This window comes from Myiozetetes cayanensis, unplaced genomic scaffold (assembly GCF_022539395.1).
Source record: "Myiozetetes cayanensis isolate MyiCay16 unplaced genomic scaffold, myiCay2020 scf20-37, whole genome shotgun sequence".
Classification (NCBI taxonomy): Eukaryota; Metazoa; Chordata; class Aves; order Passeriformes; family Tyrannidae; genus Myiozetetes; species Myiozetetes cayanensis.
This window is the reverse complement of record NW_026087412.1, coordinates 316,952-340,187: the sequence shown is the minus strand read 5'-3', so window position 1 is coordinate 340,187 and position 23,236 is coordinate 316,952. Positions and strand designations below refer to the sequence as shown.

General features: G+C 51.2%; 1 protein-coding gene across 1 annotated transcript in view; it reads left to right on the top strand.

The window, feature by feature from the left end:
- Positions 1-19,365, top strand: part of HS3ST4 (heparan sulfate-glucosamine 3-sulfotransferase 4) — a 55,817-nt gene extending 36,452 nt beyond the window's left edge. The window contains exon 2 of the mRNA XM_050317058.1: positions 15,820-19,365. Coding sequence (XP_050173015.1) covers positions 15,820-16,456 — 637 coding nt within the window. The 3' untranslated portion in view covers positions 16,457-19,365. The remainder of the gene's footprint in view (positions 1-15,819) is intronic.
- Positions 19,366-23,236: the final 3,871 nt, after the last annotated feature.

Below are 23,236 nucleotides of genomic sequence, written 5' to 3'. Positions count from 1 at the left end.
GCTGCAGGAGCCTCTGTTTGCCTTCGCAGTGATGCTGGGGTGAAGTGCCTGGCATCGTTCCCCACACCCAAGAGCATCTGTGTTGCTGCTGCAGCCCCCAGACACTGCCGGGACAGATGCTGGCCCCTTTCCATGCCCCTGGGCTGTGCCGTTTCACCCCAGCACGTGGCTGAACCTTCTCCTCCAGAATACAATGGTCCAAGCCTTCCACCACCTCCCCCAGGCCACCAGTGGTGGCTGGACCCTCTCCCAGGACTGTGGTGATGGGCAAATGTGCTTGCTTCTGCTCTTCGTTCTCTTAAGTAGGACCTCTCTTCTGTCTGCCTTCTGTTGCTTGTGGCAAACCCCTATTTCGTGGTCTCCCCATCCCTTTGCAGGAACCCTCCAGCTGTCTGTGCAGACCAAGACATGTACTCTGAGTCCTGGACTCCTGAAACTCATCCCACTGAGTTCTGGTGTTTCTTCATAAGAAACTGTCATCTCTCTGCCAGGTTCTGGGATTTCTTCTGCCAAATCCTGCCTGCTTCCCTGCAATACAGAGGCCAAAGCTGCAGAAGTGCCAACCAAAGCCCAAGTTTTGATCGGAACTTGCAGAGGCTTAGATTGCCAGCTATGAGTCTCCAAATCCAAAGAGAATTCATGGGCTGCAAAGTCCATGAACTGCCTGGCCTGAGGGTGCTTGGGGTGGAACAGCGGCAATGGCATGTCTGGTGGCTGCAGTTCCCGTGAGCGGTTCACAGCCATGGTGGGGCAGGGAGCAGGTCCCCCCTCCATGGCCTCAGAAGGCTCCTTGGCCAGGTTGCAGGGTGTCAGTGCTCCTGCCTTGTTCCCCAGGAAGCTGCGGGGAAGCACAAGGGGACACCATCAGCAGGACTCAGGGATGACATCTCAGTGCAGCAGACCCCAGGCCCCAGCACAGTGAGAAGGAAGGTTCCCAGGCAGCAGGAGAAGGGTGGGCAGAGAGGGAATGGCTCTGGCCTTGAGGAGCAGAAGATCAACTGACTTGATCAGTGAACACTTAATTAGCCTCTGTGTCAAAGGCCCCGACCCCAGCAACTGCACACAGGAGCTGTGGGGACAGGAAGACTTATTCAGCAAGAATAAGCAGTGAGACGGTGGGTTTCCAGACCTTCCCTCCAGAGCTGGAAAGCTTTCACACCAGGAGCACAAGCCAAGAACTGCTGGCAGTGCCAGGCAGCTGAGCACAGCCCTCGCTGCTCCATCCTTGCGCATAAATTACCTCCAGGCTCTGAGCTAAACAAAGGGCCCTGAAATAATTCTGCATTTTAATAAAGTCAGTGTTTGTGCCACTGTCGTCCTTACAGGAAGGAAATTTGCATTTCCTTCTTCCACCTCGCCCCACACAGCCCGCTGGCACTGAGACCCACGCGCTCTCCTGCGTTCCCACCAAGAGCAACATTAGATTTTGTTGCTTAATCACTGTGACACCAGAAACACAGGGTAGAGCTGTCCAAAGCCCCAGACTAGAGAGCACACCAGTATCTCTAAAGCCATCCAATGTGCAAGGGTGTCTGAAAAGCAGTGCTCTCCAGAACTCCTGTGTCGGTGGCTGTGCACCTCTCCAGATCCCCCCTGGGGCCCTCCGGCAGCACCCTCTGGGCAGGCTCGCACCCCACAGCCCTGGAAGCCAGGGGAGGAAGAGCTGGTGCTTGCACTGCTGGTATGTATTCCTGTAAAATCTGGAAAGAAACAAACTGCAGCTTTTCTCTCCCAAGGGAAAGGCACCCCTTGGGCTTAGAGTCTGCCACCAGCTGTGCCTCCAGCAGGCAGCATGTGGTGAGCAGGTGAGTGGCATCAGGATTCTGGATGGGTGCTGGATGGGTGCTCACCCTGATCAGGACCCACTGCAGCCCCTGGGCAGGCAGAGCAGAGCCACGTCCTCCTTCTTGGTGGGCCCTTCACTCCTTTCATTTCCACTCAGCCTTTCCCATGGGAGCTGAGACAGGCCAAAGCACCAGAATGTCAGGGCTATGGGGCTGCTGCAGGGAGAGAGGCACCTGCCTGTTCGGGGCTGACCCTTTCTTTTGTGAGGATCCCCAGCCCACAGAACTCTGTTCCACCAGTGCCAGCTTGCTATGGGCTGAGCACAGCTTGGGTTGCGGCAGTCCCTGACCATCCCTGCAGGGCTGGCAGTGCCACTGTGGTCCTGCTTCCATTTCCCACCTCCATCCTGTTCACCTCTGCTGGTGCCTGCGCCAGGGCCCTGCTGTGGGGGAAAGCTGTGATCGCAGCTTTCAGCGTGTTCAATTACTGTCAGTTAATGATGATTAATTGACAATTAAGAGGCTCTAAAGGGTAGTGTGTCTGTTAAATAAATATTGATCTTTCATTTGTGGCCACAGATATATTGCCCCAGTTACGGGAAGCGCGGCAGTGGCAAAGTCGGGCTCTCCCAGGGAGAGTGGCTCTGCATCAGCTGAGCTCACAGGGCTGTTAGGAGGCTGGGGCCGCCTGGGGCAGGGGGCTTGCCTGGCTTATCCTGACCAGAATTCTGGGCTGTCAGGGTTGGATGAGGATTGTGGTATGTGGGTTGTTTCATTTTCGACTGGAACTGCTTGGTCCCATTCCCGCTTGCAGAAAGGTTATGAGAGTAGGGGTGCTGGAGCTTACACTTCCCTCTTGCACAGCCCTTAATTGGCCTTGTAAAGTGGACAGACAGTACAGAGCCTGTTACGGCTCCATTAGCAGCGTAACAAACTCCTCACTGAATAACTGTGTGTTTTCCAACCCTGTTTCAGCCGTGCTCTGGAGTCTCTCTGGCCAGCGTGGTCTCACCATGATCCGCACACACATACCGCACCGTGGGCTACCTGACTTCTGTCTGTCTGTCTGAGTGCACTCTCCAAGAGCTATTTTTCTAAAAATCTCTTATCAGTTAGTTAGCCATACAGCTCACCCCCTTTTCCAAGGCATTGACCCCAAAGGAATGAAGACCATTCCAACAGGTGCCAGAGCCAGCCCATCCTGAATGCTGGAGCTCAGCGGGGACTTCCGTAGCAGCGTAGCACTCTTCTTTCCCATTTGGGATTCTTTTCCACGTGCAAATGAGATGGGAACACCATCCCACCCCACCTCCAGCCACGTCGCAGGCAGTCCTTGAGTGATCTTTGCTCCTTCTTCCCAGCATGTTCGCAGTCACCGTCCCCTCATCTCCCATCCTCTCCACAGGGCATTCCTTGGAAGCAGGCTCACCAGAACACTGTCTCTGGCTCTCTGTTTTATTTGAGGCATGTATTTAGAATGGTGCTTCTGTTCCAAATGAATGAGTTGATTCATTCAGAAGTGCAGTTTCTGTTTTTGAATCAGTGGAGCTGTTTATGCTCATAGGGTCTATAAAACTGTTATTTTAGTCCTGACACTGATGCTTATGAATAAAATTTAGATCTCATTCAGAAGAGCATTAGCTGTAGCTATTTGGCTTCTTGTTAAAGCATTAATTTTTATTGAGACCACATTGCCAAGCAGTTCCTTCTGCATCTTGCAGCAACCAAGTACCTCCAAGTGGAGACTTGGGTAGGACATGATTGCAGCACGTGTCCCCTGGACCCTCTATTCCAACTGCTCTGTTGGCAACTGCTGGATGACAGAGGGAACCTCCCAGTTCCCCCAGAGGAGCAGGACAGTGGGAGCCAGGGCACTGTGCTCAGTGGAAGGCCTGCCAGACATGTCAGGAGCTGGCACAGCAATGCTTGCTCCTGCCGGGCTGGATGTTGGGTGTTCTGGTGCCAATTAGCTCTCCCATGTATTTATTGCACCTTTTTGCTCGAAGCAAGCTGTTAAATGTCAGAAATACTTTAGCATTTTAGCAGAAAGATAATTTTTTAATAGATTCCACCTACAAAAAGGAGCTGACTGGCAGAATATTAAACTCAGGGAGATTTATTTTTACTCCGTGCCTCCAAACAGCTTGAGATAACCATTTTTGCATGGCTCCTGGCTGATTAATGCTGCTGTCTCTTGCCTGTCCTCCTCACTTGGTGCTGTGGCAGCTGTGGTCTCTCACATCCCATTAACCTTGTCTGCAGAAGGGACACCTGGCCAAGGCGAAGAATTAGCCCTTGTAATTAGGAATGTAAACATCCCACACTGCCTACTAACATCCACCCATAATTCCCTACCTGCTCCTGGTTCTCATTAGGGCAGGATACGCCCAATGGGCTTTTCCCATCATCTGCTTCTTACACACCATCTTCCAGTCATTTCTAGATGAAGAGTCATATAAAGCCCAAATCAAACCCAAAGTAGTTTCGGTTCTTCAGGGATTAAGGGGAGTGTGTTTGGTCAGTGCTGGTTGTGTACTTGGAAAGGGGCACCAGCAGCTGGTAGGGTTTGCTGGAACTGTCTGGTGATCTTTCCTCTCCCTTAGCAGGGCTAATGGATGCGCGGGACTCATGCTGGCACCAGCTGAGCAAATGTGTTCTTAACAATGGTGATGTTTGTACCTGGGTGCTATAGCTGGTGGCACAGCATCAGGTGAGCCCCACATGTTTCCACAGGAGCGCTGCCTGAGGTCATGCAGGGATATCACCTCTGCCTGTGGCTCCAGGTTTGATTTTTGGGCAAAACTGTACCAGTCTGTTCTCAGTATCAACAGTGACTCCCTGGTGCTGGGTGGAGCAATTGAGTCATTGCTGATAATACAGCAGGTTCTGAAAAATCAGGTAACTTTATTTGTTTTTTTGGTGATATAATGAACTGTTTTGAGTGATGTTAGAGTTAATGGCTAAATCAATGTGTGTATTTAGTGTTAGGCTTTATTTTAGCACTAAGTGACATGAGATAAGCAGACTTAGAGAGTGTTAATTGGTTTGTGTTTAGCATTTACACTAATCAGAGTGTGCAGTGCTGCTCAGGGCTCTTCAGCACTAGCAGTTCTGTTTATCCAAACCATGAATTGTTTACTCTATTGACTGGAGTGGCATTGGGCTGTTTTTTCGCTCACTTGGATGTTACACTGCATGTGTGGATTAATGGAGAGCCCTGGCTGACCCTGAGTGGTGCCACACACAGTGTGTGTGGGAAAAGGTGGCTCAGCAAACCCTGACGAAATTGAACATGACCAGGCCCCTGCACAGGCAGTGTCGCTTCAGCACTATAAATAACCGAGTTTATTTTCCCTCCATGGCTGACATGTGTCTCCAGCTTCATTCCAAGCAGTGCAGGAGCGAAGAGGAGGCCAAATTCCCTGTCCCAGCCCTCTGCCTTTGACAATTAAGATGGAGCTCCCATCACCCCATTCCTGAATGGATCACTGCTGATGCCAGGGTCGCAGCACTCTCTTGTAGTGAACTACACGTGTGAGATGGGGTTTATGGGCTGAGATGCTGCCGCTGTGCTGCCCAGGGAAGGATCTTCCCAGGCTTGCTGGGCAGCGTGGACGTGGCCTGTGGATGTGCAAGAACACTCCTCCACAGCTGTGACTGGGCTGCCTGGCCTGGGCTTGCATCTGCCTCATACTGGTGGGAGCAGATGTCTGGGCAGGAGCCCACCAGAGCATCCCGGGAGCCAGGGAGAGCACACGGCACAGCCGCCTTCAAAATGGCTTGGAAACAGCCTTGCCAATGCTCTGTTCCCATCACCTGGCTGGTTTTATTAGAGTTGGTCTTGGATCATTTAGTTTTTATTCAAACATTCACTTCCCAGCTGAGGTCTTGGAGAGCTCTGGCTCCCTGGACTGGGGATGAGCCCCTGGAAATGGAACTGCCTCCAGGATGTGCTGACAGCCCTTACTGCTGGTGGGAGCTGCCTCCTGAGCCATCCCTAGCCCTCCCCTCTGCAATCCCAGTGCTCACTCTGCTCCTGAGCCCCTGGCTCTTGTGGGGACAGGTGTGAATCACCTGTGAGAACCTGTGGTGTGGTTCCCCAGCAAGGATGTTCTGGGTAAGGGAGGTCAGACACACCACAGGCTTCTCCTGCTTCAGGCTGCTCTAAGCTGTGCTGTGAGGCACAGCGAGATGAATTCCCTTTTATTTTGCAAAGTGCTGTTTTATTGATTTCTGCCAACCAACCACCAGCTGGGTTGCGGGGCCCCTCCAGTGCTCAGGGGTAGAGGGGGAACCTGGAGTCGCTGTCATGTGGAGCTGCAGCAGTGTCGTGACAGTTCCTGAGATCGACGCTAAATCACTGCGTGAGGGGGAGCAGAGGGATGTTACTGGGGCTCGGGGAGGAAGCTCTCCTGTACCGTTTGCACTGACTGTGTGATCGGAGTCAGAATGAGCATCATAAATCTTGATTATTCTCTGTCTCAGCTGATTTGAACCAAATGCCTTGGACGGGGATATAGTTCACATCTCGCTGAAAACTGCAAAAAACCTGATTAAATGTACAAACTGATATCAATAGCACTCCATCTGAGTTAATGCCCAAACTGTCAGCACTTGGGGAGAGGATCCCATGTGGAAGGGCTCTGTCCCAGCCCAGAGCAGCTTCCTGGGGGCTTTCAGAGTAGCTTTCTCCCTGCTGCCATTTATCTTGGTACTTTGTTCCTGCAATGCTAGCTGTTATTATGATGCTGTCAATTAGAGATGGCATCTCTGATTCTGATTGCACTTTGCTTACAATTAAGCATCCTATAGAAAAATGGAAATGCTGGGTCATTAACATAGTGTGATAATAAGGTAAACCATTCCATTATGGAGGAAAAAACACTTTGAATAATAAGGATATTGTATGCCTAAAAGACATTCAGATGCCAATGTATTACCATTTTTGCATACATAATAAATGAACTTAAACCCCAAAATAATTGACAGAAGCAAATAATTAATAGCTGTGCCCTCTGCAGCTGCTTGGCTGGCATTGCTCCCTCCAGGGGCAGAGGAGCAGCTCCAGGAGGGGAATGGAGGAGTCTTGGATCTGTGTGGTCCTTGGGGTCCCTGTGGGATGTGCCTTGGTCACCGCAGAAGTTGTCTGACGCTGTAACTGAGGTGGTTCCCACGTGCATGGGGAGGAGGCAGAGAGGGGGCTGGCATGGCACAGTGGTGTGCATTGCTGCCTGGAATGGCAAGGGGAGCACCAGGGCTCTGCTCAGGGTGTCTGCTGGGCTCCAGGGGCTTGATGCAAACTCTGGCCAGCTGTGGGTTAACAGTGGGGTATTGTGCTTTGGACAGCTGAGAGGTTAATGCAGTTGGGAAGATCTTGCCATCCAGTGTCTATGTGGAGGGATTTGGGACCGGCTTTGCTACCTCCAGCATCTGCTGTCCCCTGAGAGCCTGTCACCTCACCACCTGCCCCTTCACCTGCTCAGCCTGCAGCACTGGTGGCCTGCATGGACCAGTCTGGTTTACAACTGGAAAAAACATGTGATGGGAAGGTGCAGAGGGTCATGCTTCTGGACACCACTCTGACCAACCAGGGGCTCCTGTGACAGCCTTGATGGTGGTTTTGTGTCCAACCTTTGCGTGCCAGTGGGGTAGGAGCCCGTCTGCCAGCAGCTCTGGAACTCTGCATGGGCTGTGTTTTCTGCCTGTTCGGCAGTATCACTCCTCCGTAACAATTCTCCGCCTTTTAGCTGTTGATGGCTCACCTATTACTCTGGCACTGTGTTAGAATAACATCCAGATACATCTGAAGAGTGGAATTTATTTACTGTTTTCCCTGAAAAGCTTTTAGCATGATACAGCCACAGTGCTTTCACTTAGGCAGCCATTATTGTAAGGGTGTTTTTCCTGGTAGAAGTAAATTTTCCAGAAGATGAAAAAGGACTCCTCATGATGTGCAGCTCCGAACCACTACATTTTAATACTTTATTTTCATGGCCTTCTCTCACAGGAAGGGCCCATCTTTGGGAAACCGGAGTGGTATGAAATGCCCAGATGAGCCTGATCAGTGTTTAACATCAGCTACACGCTGTGCACACAGCTCTCCTGCTCACCTGTAGCTTTCCAAATCCAACTGACTGTTCCAGGAACCACAGCCTGCAATACCAACAGCATCTGTTGTTGACAGTCTTTGAAACTTCCCCAGGCATCACTTAGCAACGGACAAGGCCAAGCTGGATGGGAGCACTCCTGCACGGGTGTCCCATGGGGGTTCCTGCCACTGTGCTTGGGGCAGGAGGGCACAGCTGGTGATGAGGGGCTCATCTTGCTGTGTGTTGGCAGAGCTTTCAGATCCGAAATCCCAAGGGAGGGAGAGGGGAAGGTCTGCAATGACTGCTGCCAGCAAGGTGTACTGTATTGCATGTTTCAGTGAGGATTTCTGTCCTGCAAGCAGAGGTTGCATGTGCGTGGGCATTTCATGTAACTCATGCCCATTGTAGCTGCAGGGGCCTGGGGACTGGCACAGGGAAGGCAAAAAACAGTGGAGAGTGAGTGAGCTGTCAGTGAAGGGACTTGAATCCCTGTGTCGAAGGGAAAGCTGGACTGGGAGCAGACTACCTTGACTTGAACATCCTCAGTGAGAGGAGGCAGGACTCATCACTGCCTGCCTGTGAGTCCTCATTCCAGCACTGTGTGAGAAGCTCAGACTAGGGCTGCTTTGCTCTAACTGTGACAAATATAGTAAGTAAATCTGGTAGATGACACTAAGAGATTCCCAGTGAATAGGATTGCAGTGCTTCTGCACAGAACACTAGTGAGGCTTAGTCAAAACAATTTTGACAGCACGGGGGTTAGAAACAGGCATTTTCTGTCTTTTTCACAACCTGTTTCATGTCTGCATACTGACCGCCAATAAATCTTGCACTAAAATTGGAGAGATGGGGCCAAATTTATCCCTGGTCAAACAATGTCACACTGAACACACCATCCACAGAGCCAAGATTGCTGTGCACAGGCAAAGCTGAGTGGTGCTGAGGGCTGTTTGTGACACCCAAGGCCGTGGGTGCTGGCACAGATATGCTGAGTGCTTCCCAGCCATGCCAGGAGCTCTTCAAGTGCAGAAGCCAACGTGCCCCCGTGCATCCCATAGCTGCTGACAAAGGAGGGCAGGGGGAAAGGGCATTCCTCATCAGGAAGGCAGTGGAACCTCACAGCACTAACCTGAGCCTGTCCAGTTTGTGTGAGAGCCGTGCAGTCAGATAGTCAAGGGATTTTGGCACAAGGCAACAACCATGTCCCAGAGGAGATCTGCTTGGGGAAAGAACAGAAGAAAGCAAGATTTAGCGTTTAGATCGTAATTTCAGATTGCATTGTGTGAGCATCAACAGCCTATACTCATGAGAACCTTGGGGAACACAACAGCTCTCCCAGCCAGCCTGATCAGTGAGGGTTGGTTTTAATTGCAGCTAAATGGATCTAACCTTGTGATGTCTGTTCACAAAGCATTGCTGGATTAATACAGGTTCCATAGTTGCTTCTGCTAAAAGACTTTAATGGATCAGCTTAGTTCTCTGCTCCATGATTATAGCATCCCTACCCGCCTATCATGCCTGAGCCAGATGGTCCCAGTGAAATCAGAGCATATTTATATTTTTGTCTGCTACTCAGCCACCTGCCCACTGATTTTGTTGCATAGTGGTGGGAGGAGAGGAGCCTTCCCGGGTGCAGTTTGCCCACCCCTTTCCCCAGCCCCAGTGTCTGCCCCACCTCCTAAAAGACCCTGGAGGAGCCATGGAAGGACCGTGCCCCCAGGGTGCCCAGGAGGCTCACCCGGCTGGCCTGGAGGGCAGACACATTCCTGGGCAGCAGCACAGCATGAACTCCTGGCATGGAGTCAGCTGCTTCCCAGGGCGCTGGGGGATGTTTCCAGTTCTATCGGTGATGAGAGCCATTAAGAAGGTACAAGTACTAAAGAGATCCTGAGCGATGCCTATAAAACCTTTGAATCCCTGACAGAATCAATAGCAGGTTCTCAGGAGTAACTTCTTATCCAGGCCAACTTAAGCACATGCCAATGAGCCGTTAAAGATTTTGCATTTTGTGGAGACACAGAAGCCCTTTCATTGTGATTTTTGGACTGTAGACTGGGTGAGATGATGAAAAATCACATTTGAAATAGGCTGTGCTCCAAAGGCATTTTTCCTCGGTGTCTGGGACGGTGGCTTCAATGGTGCTTGTGGGTGGCATCATCCCTCCTGGCACATGCCCTGCGCTCCTGGGCTGGGGAACCGAATCCTTTGGGGATTGCTGCAGTGAGCAGCACTGACTCCTGGCCATGTCTGCCAGGACAGCAGAGGAGAAGGAGGAGCAGGAGGAAGAGGAAGCAGGGGAAACTGTGCCCCATGAAATGGAGGGCCTGGGGCTGGCACACGGGGCACAGCTGAGCTGCTGCGGTGCCCTGAACCATCCCACCACCCCCGGAGGAGGAGCTGTGGGTGGCCTGGGCAGGCAGATGCCCACAGGGGTGCTTGCAGCCTCCGGCCAGGCGCTGCCCGCTGCGCACACTTGCCACCTCTCGGGTACCTTTGCGATCGACACCATTTCCAATTTGGCATCTCAGTTGCCATGGCAACTCAGTGCTGCCATTCTCTCATCTGATCAGCTCACAGTTAGTCAACACCCGTTAGCACCTGCGTTGGTATGGCAACCCAAGACCATGCTCCATCCCAGCCGATGTGGATGGATAGAGGGCTCCAGGCAGCCCCTGGCAGCAATGAGGGCATGACTGGTCCTGTTGAGGGGCAGTGGGACACTCCCAAGCCCTGACTGCTTCTTATTGCCTGGCTGCAGTGGGATCTGTGGCTTACCCCGCTCTGGCTGTAGGGTCCTGGGTTCCCACATCCTGCACGGCCTGGGGGACACTGGGGAGAAGCTCAGTAGGGATGTGGCTGGCATGGAGCAAGAAAGTGTCCTTGCAATCTCAAACTGCCCCTCGTGAGAGTATTCTGCATGGGAAGCTCTGGGAAGGGGGAAAGCTCCTTGTCTTGGAGACAAGGGGAAACCAACGGTATAGGCAGCCACTGCTTGAGGATATAAAGTCCTGAAAAAGCAGATCTCAAGTCACAGAGAAGGGTGGATCACTCCTTTTCCCAGCCACCAGATTCCTAACCATTAAACTCTTCCAGTGAGTCTCCTGTGGCCAATTTGTGTTCCTTTGGCCCCAGTCTGAACTGGCACCCACTTTTCTGAACATGCTTTACCATTTGTGTTTAATGGTTTTTAACAGACATGTGTGAGCCATTTGAATTAGAGCAGTGTGAATCTATTAGGCAGCAACAGATGCAAGTTTTGTGTCTGTTATTAGAAGGGATTGGCTTCTGAGGTTTAGTGATGTGCAAAGGATTGGACTTTGGAGAGATTAAAATTATTTTCAGCGTTAAGCACAATATTTCTGAGCTAATGCACTCACTCTTGAATATAGATTCACAGACCGAAAAGATTATAAAACATTAAACCTATGTAAATTCAGCTGTAAATTTATGTTTGAACAAATTCAACAAGAGATTTGACTCGGGGGCTTACAGCAAATGGGTTCTGCTTTTAATGCATACTTCGGGCTCAGTTGCAATGCCGCTCTCCCCTTGAAAGTCCCACGCCTGCTGAATTATTGGCAGGTCACAGCTGACAGCTCAAGCAATTATACCAGAATGTGTTAATAATAAAAAGGGAAAGGACTTCATGTTTGTCTTTTCACAAAACAAAAGCAGATGTTTATTCCAGCATGAGGAGCAGCAGAAAGGAGCTCTGTGGGCAGGTGACACTTGCAGTACCTGGTCATCACCTCTTTCCATGGCAGTCATGCAAATCCATGTCCTCCTCTGTGGTTTCCCAAGCCCTAGGAGTTGCTATGAACTTTTTTCTCTTGTTGAAAACATGAAATACAGTTAACAAAGACTCCTTTTGAGTGCGATTGCAGGAAACCTGCAACGTCGTGAACAAGCTGCCTACACAGAGATAAATGACAGCTGTGACTGAAGGAATAAACAAGATAATCTGGTTTTAAATAAACCACAAGGGGATTTTGGCAACATGCAAATTCACAAATTTATAAAATGTATCCTTTGAAAATAAAGAGCTCGTCTGAAGCCAGCAGTTAAGAACAATTACTACAGCACATTTTCCCAATGAGAGCTTAGAGCTGGCCTCTGCCCCAAGCTAAGGCACATGGCAACCAGGGGTCCTACCTGCTGCCCACAGTGGCTGGGGCCCTTCCAAGGACATAGCAGAAGCATGAAGGAGTGGTGGCAGCAAGTTCCCATGCAGCCTGGCCCTCCTCAGCTTCTGGGCACTGGGGAATGAACAGGAAAGGAGAGGAACATCAAAAGCCCAAGCATATAATAATACATATTGGATCATCTGCTTGGAGGACCAGGTAATTCCTGGGTCCAAATTCCATATGAGAGTTTCATTTTGGCATTGCACAGCTCAGCAATGCTGCACCAACAAGCACAATGGACACCTGTCCCAAAAGGGAGCAGAGGGCTTCACAGAATCATAGAATCAGCCAGGTTGGAAAAGACCTCGGAGATCATCTAGTCCACTACCACCGTGGTTACTAGCCCATGGCACTAAGTGCCACGTCCAGTCTCATCTTAAAAACCATGGCTTGTCCATGCCAGTGGCAGTGGAGCTCCTGCCAGGGGCTCGTTGTCATTTCTCCCCTTTTACAGGTGGGCAGCAATAGAGACAGAGGAGGGGCAGGTGAGGAGACACCAGTGATACGGCTGTGAGCAGACATGTCCCTTTCTGGGCTGCTCTGTGGAGGCATGTAGGGTGTGGTCACAGCATGGCTGTGCCTCATCACCAACCAGCCTGGCCTCAGAAGGGACAGAAACGCTGCAGGGAAAGCCAAAGTGTGTGCCAAAGGCTATATGTCCCCTCCAGGAGCAAAGGCACAGCCTCATGCTGCAAAACTACTCTGCAGCAGCCACCGCAGGAGAGCAATGCAGCATCGCTCTGCCCAAGCACATGGAGCTGGTTAGCATTCCATCAGCACACATACAATTAGGGCAGAGCACATGGCAGCAGCTCTCTGAAGGTTAACTGCTCTGAGGAGCATTCCTGCCGTGCCAGCGGCTGGGCTGCTCCAGCTTTAACACCCTTGTTATTCCCAGCAGCAGGAGCCGGCGGTGCCGTGTGCCTCTCTCTGTTTGGCAGCAGCTTTTGAGTGCTGCAGGCTGCGCGCAGGGCCCCTGGCTCCGAGGCTGCAGGTCCAAGCCCCTCCCTACCCCTGCACGGTGTAGCGAGGCACCCACCCTGACAGGGCTGCACCTGGGAAGGGACTCTGAAACGTGACAGAGTTTGGGGAAAAGCCATTCTGTGTGTACATCCCAGAGCCAGAGTTGTTCCAGGCTCTACAGGGCCAAGGTGTCTCGAGGACACACTGCGGCTCCCAGCTTTATCCTTAAAACTGCACAGCAAAAGCTGAATCTGCTTCCCCTTCTCTTTTCCTTGATCTCTGCTTCCCCGCTGTCTCTCTTCAGCACCATCCGATCCATCCGTTTGTCTTCATTGTGCACGGAGTTAAACATGGTCTTTAAATGTGGCAACACTTCCAGATTATTAACTCCGCAATTTCTTGGCTCATGTTTATTGTGATGGCATCATCTGAAGGGGCCATTGTAATTAGTAGTTTGTTCATGCCTCTTTTATAAACCCCCAGTGTGTTTTTTATCCAAACCAAACCGAACACCCTGCTGCTGTGGGGAACAGACACCCCATGATCATGGCCCTTGTCCTTTCTGGAGGTGAGTCACTCCCCATCCTCCACTGCCGGCCAATGGCCTGGGATACAAGAATGGGCACGGAGCGATGCTGCCGGTGGCAGCCCCTGGCAGCCAGCAGGCCTCCTCCTACTCAGCCCCCATCTCTCCTCCCTCCTGTCACTGCTATGTCCCAAGAATGAGACCTAATTTCTACCCCATCTGTCAGAGGCTTGTGGTGAGCAGCAGGGAGCACCTCTGCTCCTGTTGTCCTCCGGGCAAGCACTGCTGCCCACGTGCTCAGCCTCCTGGCCTCATTTTCTGTTCACTTTTGTCACACCAATCCCTTCCACCACCTCGTGCTTGGCCAAAGACACCCTGTGGGCACTTGAGGGCTCATCTCTGATTGTACTGTGGGGCTTGCTGTGATGTGTATAGCCATAAAAGCTGCTTCCTTCCCACAGGGCTGTTAAATCCAGGTGCTGCATCCCCCCACAAAAGCTGGTGTGTAATTCTGCAAATGCTCACATCCCTCTTAATTTGTTCAGGCTTTTCTTAAAGGAAAAAATACCTCAAGATGTATTGTTCTGACTAATCCTTGTTCCCTGCATGTCACTGCTACTTAAGTGGCTGATGTGAGGCAGGGATGAAGCACAAGAGTGCTCTGGGCAGAGGATAGGACTGCAGGCACCTTGCCATCAGGAAAGCAGCTCTAGTGGGGTCTGATGCTGGAGCTTCCTGGAAAGCTTGGCCACCAGCACGCTGGCTCTGAGACAGGGAGTTGGAGCCCTGCAGCCCTGTGTCCCTGCAGACCCCATTGCTGGGACTCAGACAGAGACTGTTCAGTTGGAAAGGTTCTGCAGCAGGAGAGGGGCAGCCACACGAACTACTGGCCTCTTCAACCAAAATGCTGAGGGCACTGGAAGCCCCGTGGCAGCCCTTCGTCTGCCCCAAGCAGCGCCTCAGCAGAACAAGCCTGGCACGACCAGCAGTGGATGCACAAATTGCAGGGGAGGTTAATGCCTTTAGCAGCCACAAATACGAGGTTATACTGACAGGCACATGTAGCTGGGCTGCGCCTGTCAACTGCTTCTGCTCCAGGCTTCAGCCATGTGATTCCTGAAATGGGTCTTCCTGACACCCAGCAGTTTGACGTCAGCATTACTGTGGTTGCTGCTGCCCCAGGTGCTCTCACAGAGCCATTTCCAGCCTATTCACATTGTTTCCTCACCATATGTTTGTACTAAAAAATAGTTGTGCTGTGAAGGGATAATCCTGCAAGATCCTGGCATGGCAATCCTGCATGTGCCCCAGGAGACCTGCCTGGTGCTGCGAGCACTTCCCGGGAGCAGTGACTCCTTGGCACCATGGCAGGGCTGGGGCTGCCCACACCTGGGGCCACGGCGCAGGTGGGCATGGGCAGTGAGCAGGGGCCTGGGTGGTGGCACAGCCTCCAGCCCCGGGCAGCACAGGAGGTGTGAACAAGGCAGTGGCGCTCTTGCAAAGACATCACTGAGTACCCTCTGGCTCACTACTATAATCCTTAACTGGGGGCACTGGGGCAAACATTTACCTCTTCATTTTCTTAGACATAACTGCTATTTCACTGCAGTTTCATTTCACGATATGGTAATATGCTATCCAGGAAAATCTTGCTACATGCTAATTTATCCAGTAGGCAAATTCCTTTTGGCTAATAAAAGTGCTTGCATGGGAAGCTCAAAACCCAGCAGCAATTAATTATTGACAGAGCATGTGAATTAGAGATAAAAGAAAAGTCATTCTTTCTCACACACAAGATAGTAAATAAATTTAATTATTGTACTAGAAGCAAGGGATCTTATTCTATATTAAGTTTTATTAGCTGAGACATTTAAAAGCATGTCATCATAACAAAAAGGTCCTGTGTAATCCGAACTGCGCTGCTCTGTACAACAGCTCTGGAATGAATAGGCTTAATTGAGCAAATGGGAGCAGATGGCTTCTGAACAGGCAGGTATTGTGCAGGTTTAGTGTCAATTAGCTTTGGTCTACATATGCCTATGGCAAATTGCCTGTATAATGTGTCACTAAGGCTGACTTAACATTTCAGGTGCCCACCATGGCCAGGGGCTGAGAAGAAACAAAGCCAGAAGTGTTTGGGTCTCTGGGACCTACGGGAGTGGCAGCATTCCTCCTCCTGAACATCCTGCCAACACTTGCACAGGGCAGGAGGGATGCTGGGATGCCCACCCCTGCCTGGCCCCTCATTAACCCCCTCCTCTGCTTCTGCCCAGGAACGTGATGCCCAAGACGCTGGATGGCCAGATCACCATGGAGAAGACCCCCAGCTACTTCGTGACCAATGAGGCCCCCAGGCGCATTCACTCCATGGCCAAGGACACGAAGCTGATCGTGGTGGTGCGGAACCCGGTCACCAGGGCCATCTCGGACTACACACAGACACTCTCCAAGAAGCCGGAGATCCCCACCTTTGAGGTGCTGGCCTTCAAGAACAGGACTCTGGGGCTGATTGATGCCTCTTGGAGTGCAATCCGCATTGGGATTTATGCCCTGCACTTGGAGAACTGGCTCCAGTACTTCCCCCTCTCCCAGATCCTGTTTGTCAGTGGCGAGAGGCTCATCACTGACCCGGCAGGGGAAATGGCCAAGGTCCAGGACTTCCTAGGCCTCAAGAGGATTGTGACAGAGAAGCATTTTTATTTTAATAAAACCAAGGGGTTTCCCTGTCTAAAGAAGCCAGAGGACAGCAGTGCTCCCCGGTGCTTGGGCAAGTCCAAGGGTCGAACTCACCCCAAAATAGACCCAGACGTCATCCACAGACTGCGGAAATTTTACAAACCTTTCAATGTCATGTTTTACCAAATGACGGGCCAAGATTTCCAGTGGGAGCAGGAAGAAAGTGATAAGTAGAAACACAAGATCAGGAAAAAACCTTTTTTTTCTTTTTTTGAGATGCAAGTCATCATTTGAGACCCAAAACTCACTCGGGGCCAGAGGCTCAGCCCTGTGCGTACCAGGCTCTTGAGCTGTCTGGGCTGCAGCCGAAGTTGCTCCCCGTGTCCGGTTCTGAAATTGTAGTGGCTGTCACCTCAGGCAGCTCTCGGGCTTTCCCCACCACAACCGTGGGGGTCAGGGGCAGGTGGGAGGAGGAGGAGGCATAGGGAGCAGGGCTCCTTGGGGTGATGGGGTACTTTGTGTTGACATTTTGCTGCTGGTGTCCCCCTTGCAGCCAGGCAGGCAGGACCAGACTTCCTGCCACCGTGAGCTGGGTGGGAGGGCGGCGCCCAAAACCCAGCACTGGGACAAGCCCATATATTTGATTTCTCCTGCCCTGGATTTTAGTTTTTCCCAAACAGCGGCATCAGGTCTGGTAAATTCAGGCCGTGTGCACTCATATGCACACTGGTCTTAGGGTGTGGAAGGAATAAAGCCAGTTATGCTGCAGTGGAACTATGTACAGGAACTTCATTTGCACCAGATGTTTCAATTACTTGTTGCACTAAAACTAGAATTTACCAAGTGCCACAAACACCTGGGCCCAATTCTCCTCCGATTATACATCTCCACTGTTGGAAGAGAGTTGTTCCTGCTTTGCTGGGATGCTCAGTGAGGTCAGAACTGGGATCCCCTCCAGACTCTCACCCTCCTGGAAGCTGAAAGAACATTCCCAGGTTCTGCAGGAGCAAGTCAGGCTCTCACTGCCCAGCCAAGGCACAGTGTGAAGCCACACACTGTCTGCGCAGCACCTCCTGGCGAGGCCGTACCACGCCCTGCTCCACGGTTTGGAGCCAGGCATTTCAAGTGGGGACTGAGGGGGTGGCTGCAGGGCAGAGGTCTGAGGACAGCCCCCAGCACAGGGTCTGACCACTGGGACCCCTGGCACTGCCATTCATTTGCACCTTGAAAACGCAATCCCTGCTGTTTGCTGTGGACGGCTGGGGTTGCAGAACAGGGAAGCAGCCTTCATCATACTTCAGAATCACAAAACAGCAATTAATTCCCAGGGCAAGCACTCTCAGCACACAAAATCTGTCCTTTCTAATGGAAACGACCAAGTCAACCAAATTTGCAAATCCTGGTAGAAGTTGTAGACTAAACCTACAGCCCAGCTGGATCCTCCAACGCCATGAGAGCTGCTTGCTGGGCCCAGCAGAGAGCAGGAGCACTGCTTCGACACAGCTGCACAGTTCCACCTCCATCGCTGAGGGAAATGACGAGAGAGAACAGGCAGAGAGAGAACAAAGAGGAAGAAACACAGAGCTGCTGAAATGGTCCCTCGTATGGTGATTTCTGAGTGCACTGGGATACTACCGGCTGCTTTCGTTGCTCTGATGAGGGCTACAGATGCCTCCAGGGTGGGATGTAACGACATGCAAGTCCCATGCTGTTGGACAGCATGCAGAGCGGGATTGCTGCGGGAGGACCAGGAATCAGCTCCGATTAAGGTAGAACTCCCTAAGGCTCCAGCTAACCAGATGAAATCAGCGTTGCACTGGGTGACAAGCTGAACCTGCTTGGGGTTCCAGGGCTTGTCATGTGGTTCATTACACCGTGAAGTGGTGCTGGTGCCTTGTATTGGATGATAAAAGCTGAAGCCATTTGGACAATTTACCGCATGGGCCATGCTAGGGGGGCACTGCAAGGTCCCTGCTGACGTCACGTCAGTTCCCATCATCCTGGTCAGATTTAAAAACAGCTCCTTCAGATTTAAAAACAGCTAGTGAAAACTAGCAGAGTTTTCACAAACCCACTAACTTCCAAATTATTACAGGAAAATTGGAAGTATGTAATAGGAATAATTTTACAGTGCTTCACATATTATTAAAATGTCAGAACAGGTCCTGAACTAAAACCTGTTGTTGCATAATTTGGATTTGGTGCGAGATACTTAATTGGAAGATGAGGGGCTCCAGGCCCAATGTTCCCGTCACCAGAGGGATATCCAGGAATCTCTGCCTGTGTCCAGCATGCTGCAGTCCTGGCACAGCGTTGGTCTGGCCCTGGCGGCCAGGGGAGGTGGTGGACTGGTGGCCCTGGCTGCCTGTCAGAGGGGCTCAGCTCAGGGGGATGATGGTTCTTGGGTGGGTCAGGGAGATGCTGCGCCCACTGCGCCTCTGCTGCCTGCCACCCCACATCCACTCCCATTATTTCTGCCATATATTCAGAGGGTTTATTTTTTATACCAGATGTCATTTCCAGCTTGGCAGGAGCTGATGGGTGCCCAGTGGGAGAGGAGACCCAGCTCCCCTGCCCTGAGCGGCTGTCCCATGGACACCAACCATTTCAGCGTGGTGGAGTAGGACCCCCTCGCCCCCAACTCTTTCCCAAGGTACACACCACGTACTCTGGGGCAGGCTGGAGGCGCAGGGACTGGGGGACGTTATTCTGTTTTGTTCTGAAATGCACCCCATGGCTGCCATGCTGTCACCAAGGCTGGAGGGGGAATTATTTTCTACATGGCTGGAGAGTGGTGTGCCAAACGAAAGTCAGGTTAGTAACACTTTTTTTTAAACTATTCAAATGTCAGCATTAGAATACACAGGAAATTGAATTTTGTATTTGGTTTCAATTAGCAAAGCATAAATTATATTTAATTTTATATACAGACTGGGTGATTCATTGTTCTGGAAAAGCTGGTACTTTCTGGTTCAGAGACTGAAAATGGAGAGTTGGTCTGTTTTGAACCCAACCTGCTGTGCTGTCACCTTCTCCCAAATGCGTCTCTGTCGGTCGTTGTCTCTGTACCTGAACGACATGACCATCTGGAACTGAACCCTGGAACCCACAGCACTAAACAATAAATCGTTGTAGCAGCTGCATTTCTTGATTCTGTTTCTCTTGGCCCCCCCAGCAGCACCAACACCCCATGAGTGGGAGCCACGACAGGGCAGCACTGGCCGTGATCTGCCACCTGCCATCCCAGCTGGCTGCCCCTTCCTGCCTCATGGGGCCACAGCCCCACCACTGCCAAAAGGGCCATACTGCAGCCAGGGCCAGAGGAGGACCAGGACCACCTCGGCCAGCCTGTATGTCCTGCGGTGAGGTTTGTCCCTGCAGTGGGGACAGCTTTCCTCACTGACCTCACAGCTTGGGGTGCAACTCCCAAAGTCACAAAGAACAAATCCCCAAGCAATGCCTGGGAAGTTTCAGTTGCTGATTAAGGATAAATCAGTGGATAATAAAAGGAGAGAGAGGGCTGGCTGCCAGGCAAAGAAATTAGGAGGAAATTTTTTTAATCGTATTTTGTGTGCACAATTTCCTGCTCATTTGAAAAAGGTTATTTCGTAGCACAGCCCTATTGTGTCATCTGATAAAAACCACGGAAAAACTTTTATCAACAAGATTAGGAAGTAGTGAACTATAAAATTGCTAATTATTTTCTGGTAAATTTACTTTTAAATAACTTTAGACACCAATTACAAGCACCATTAAGCACCATTAACACTGGGTATATTTACCAAACAGAGATGGAATACTTATTCAAATCAAGATAATTTTGGTGTAGATTTTGCTGTTTGGAAAACAGCCCCTTCTCACCAGATGTTTAAAAAGCCATCAGAAGATCAATTACACCTCAGGTTCCTAATCTTTGAGTTGTGGTGTGGTATAATTCAACCCTTGAAGGATACACCTGTGAGCAGGGACTGGTGTCCTGAGGAGGTGGCCCAACAGCTCCTGTGCCTCGACATGGCACCGAGGCCAATGTACTCCTCTCCCCCAAGCCCCAAGAAATGAGTCCCAGCTCTCTCTTGCAATGCCTCAGTCTCTGCTCCGAGCAGGATTCTACCCCCTCTTGGCCCACCCTGTCGTAGGGCAGGGAGCGCAGCTCTTGTGGCAGCTGCTGCCCTGTATCTGTCCAGCGCTGTAGCTGGGAGCCTCCTGCTGCCTCCCAGGATTTGCCCCCTGAAGACCCCATTGCTCTTCAGGGTGTTCACCAGTTTCCCCTGCCCTTGGGAGCGTGTTCAGCCAGTGCAGTGCCGCAGGCTGCCCCAGTGCTGCGTCTTGGCTCCCAGGAGCAGGCGCTGGGTGCTCTGCACTGCGATGAATACCAGCACACCTCCTAATTGGAGGTTGCCAAGCGGCTGTCAGAGAGCTGGCTGCAAAGCTGCTACCTGCTCACACTTTTCCTGCTGTCATCTTTGACATCCTCATTATTTATTAACTGCCCTGTACCCAACAGGCTGCCACCAGTGCGGAGACGCTCAGATTATGCAGGTTTGATATTCTGCCTGCCTCCAAGGTCATGTCCTCCAGGATGTCTTGCAAGCCAGATTGAAGAGGTACCAGCAAAGATGCAACATGTTCTGTATATGCCCATGCCAGGTTTCAAACAGAGCCCTTTGAGTAAGGATAACTTAGCATCATAGAATCTTTGAATTGTTTAGGTTGGAACAGCCCTCTAAGACCACTGAGTCCAGCTGCTCCCCCAGCACTGCCATGGCCACAGCTGCCACATCTACATGGCTTCTCAATCCCTCCAGGGGTGGTGACTTCATCACTGCACTGAGCAACCCGTGCCAGGCTGGACACACTTTTCCACGGTGAAATTATTTCCTAATATCCAGTCTAAACTGGGCCTGATCCCCTGGTTGTCTTGTACATGCTGTGTGTTGACGCTCAAGAGGATCTGTTCCATAAGCTTCCCTGACACCAAGGTTGGACTGACAGGCCTGTAGATCCCTGGAGGCATCCTGTGCCCTTCAGGACTGCCTCCCAAGGAACTCTGTCATCCAGGCTCCTCAACAGGTCAGTCTGCCCTCAGCTGTCCAAGGAGGAAGTTCTACTGACCACTCTTACTCCTCCGAGAACCCAAATGCTATCGTTTTGGGTTTGCTGTGCCCCAGATGGGTTCTGATCACATGGTGGTATCAGACCGTGCTGCTCACTGCTGTTCCCACTCCTCTGTGCAGCAGGGAGCATTCTGCACCTGCATCAGCAAACGCAGGACCCAGAGCGTCAGCCAAGAGCTTCGCCATCAGCTTTCGTACCCTGGGACCAGGGGTTTGTCTCTGACACCCGAGCCCAGGAGGACGGCAGTGTGGGGATTAGTCAGCTGGGCAGGTTGCAACACTACAGTGACCTGTTACAGCTTTGTCAGCAGGAGTAACCCTGCCCTTGGTGCTGCCTCCATGTTGTTGCACTGGCGCCCACGACCTCGCACTCTGCAGCACAGTGGCTTTGACTGTGCCAACAGCCTGTGACACCCTACTTGTTCCAGGCAGAAACATCTAAACAAACTGATGCTGTCACCTCCCAGCTTTCCTGCGACACTGGGCTTGGGGCTTTTTAGTTTTGCTGACCTCAGAAACTTTATGAGTCATTTGCTGGGAAACAAATCTGATTAGAAAATTCCTGATGCCTTTTAAGGTGTTCTTCAGACTTCAGGTAAAAGACCGGAAATCAGAAGAAATAATTTGAGGGTCACATCACTATTGCTTTATGCCACCAACAGGGATATTTTGAAATTTTTAGTTGTAATGCCAGGTCTAATACTGGATATCAGCAGTTGCCCATATACACCCTGTGGAAGGAGAGAGGCTGCCAGATTTACCTACATTAACAGGAATATCTGCTCTCACTGGGATTGTTACAACACCACATTTGTGACTAAAGTCATTATGTGCGGAGAGACATACTGGTAGCTGAAGGACAGAATTAATATAGTAAGTAATCCTCTCCCTTTAGCAATATCTTTCTGCATGAAATAATGGTTTAATGTCTAACTTTTCCTGGCACACGCATTTCCTCATAACAAACACTTACATGAGATGCAGCTATTTATATTTCAAGGCAAAAAGCATGGAGTGTAATGGACTCTACTCTGACTATCTGCCCATGAAGAAATTTCACTCTCTCATGGGAAACAAGGAAAAACATTTTATTTGGAGGCAATTTCTTTCTATTTTAGCCATTCTTATCTTTCTGCCTCATTCTCTGTCAGAAGAAAGGATATTTGCTGTCTCTGAGTCACCTCTCCTGCTTGTGGGGCATCTGTGCTACTCAGGAACCCCTGGCCAGCAGGGACCTCTCACTGCTCCTGAGCACTCCTCACAGCAGGGGAACAGTCCTCTCCGTGGGGTTTCCTACTGCCTCCAAAGCGGTGGTGGGTGGTGTCAGCTGCAGGAGTGTGAGCCAGCCGAGGGGCAGCGCACTGGTCTCCATGACTGCAGTGCCTGACCCTGGCAGCCCTGGCTGCTCTGACCCCAGCGAGGAGCTCCCTGCTCCGCTGCACCCTTTGCCTCCCACAAAGGACAAATCCAGAGATCTGTACAGCAGGGAAACTTGCCTCCAGGGTGTCCAGATCCCACAAACATCCACACCATGCACAAGCAATGAGGTTTTCCCTGGCAGTGACGCTGCTCAGTGCACTGATCCAGATGATGCAGGAGATGTCTGTGTAATGCAGGCAAACCGCACATCTGGCAATTTTCCACCCAACTGGCAGAGATAAACAGTTATAAATGTACCCCGTTAATAGTGTAAGCATCCTTCAAAGTTTGTTTGGAGAGGCTGTGTGTGCAGCAAGGGCTGGTGCTGCAGCCAGGCACCTGAGCGGCAGGTTCAGCAGAGCCACAGGTAAAGCAGAGCCACCAGACCCGCAGGCCCTCGCTAGCAGAGATAAAACCAAATGTGGCAGTGGCAGAGGGAGACACTTCCCAGGAAAAGAGAAGGGGTTGGGAAGCTGTAATG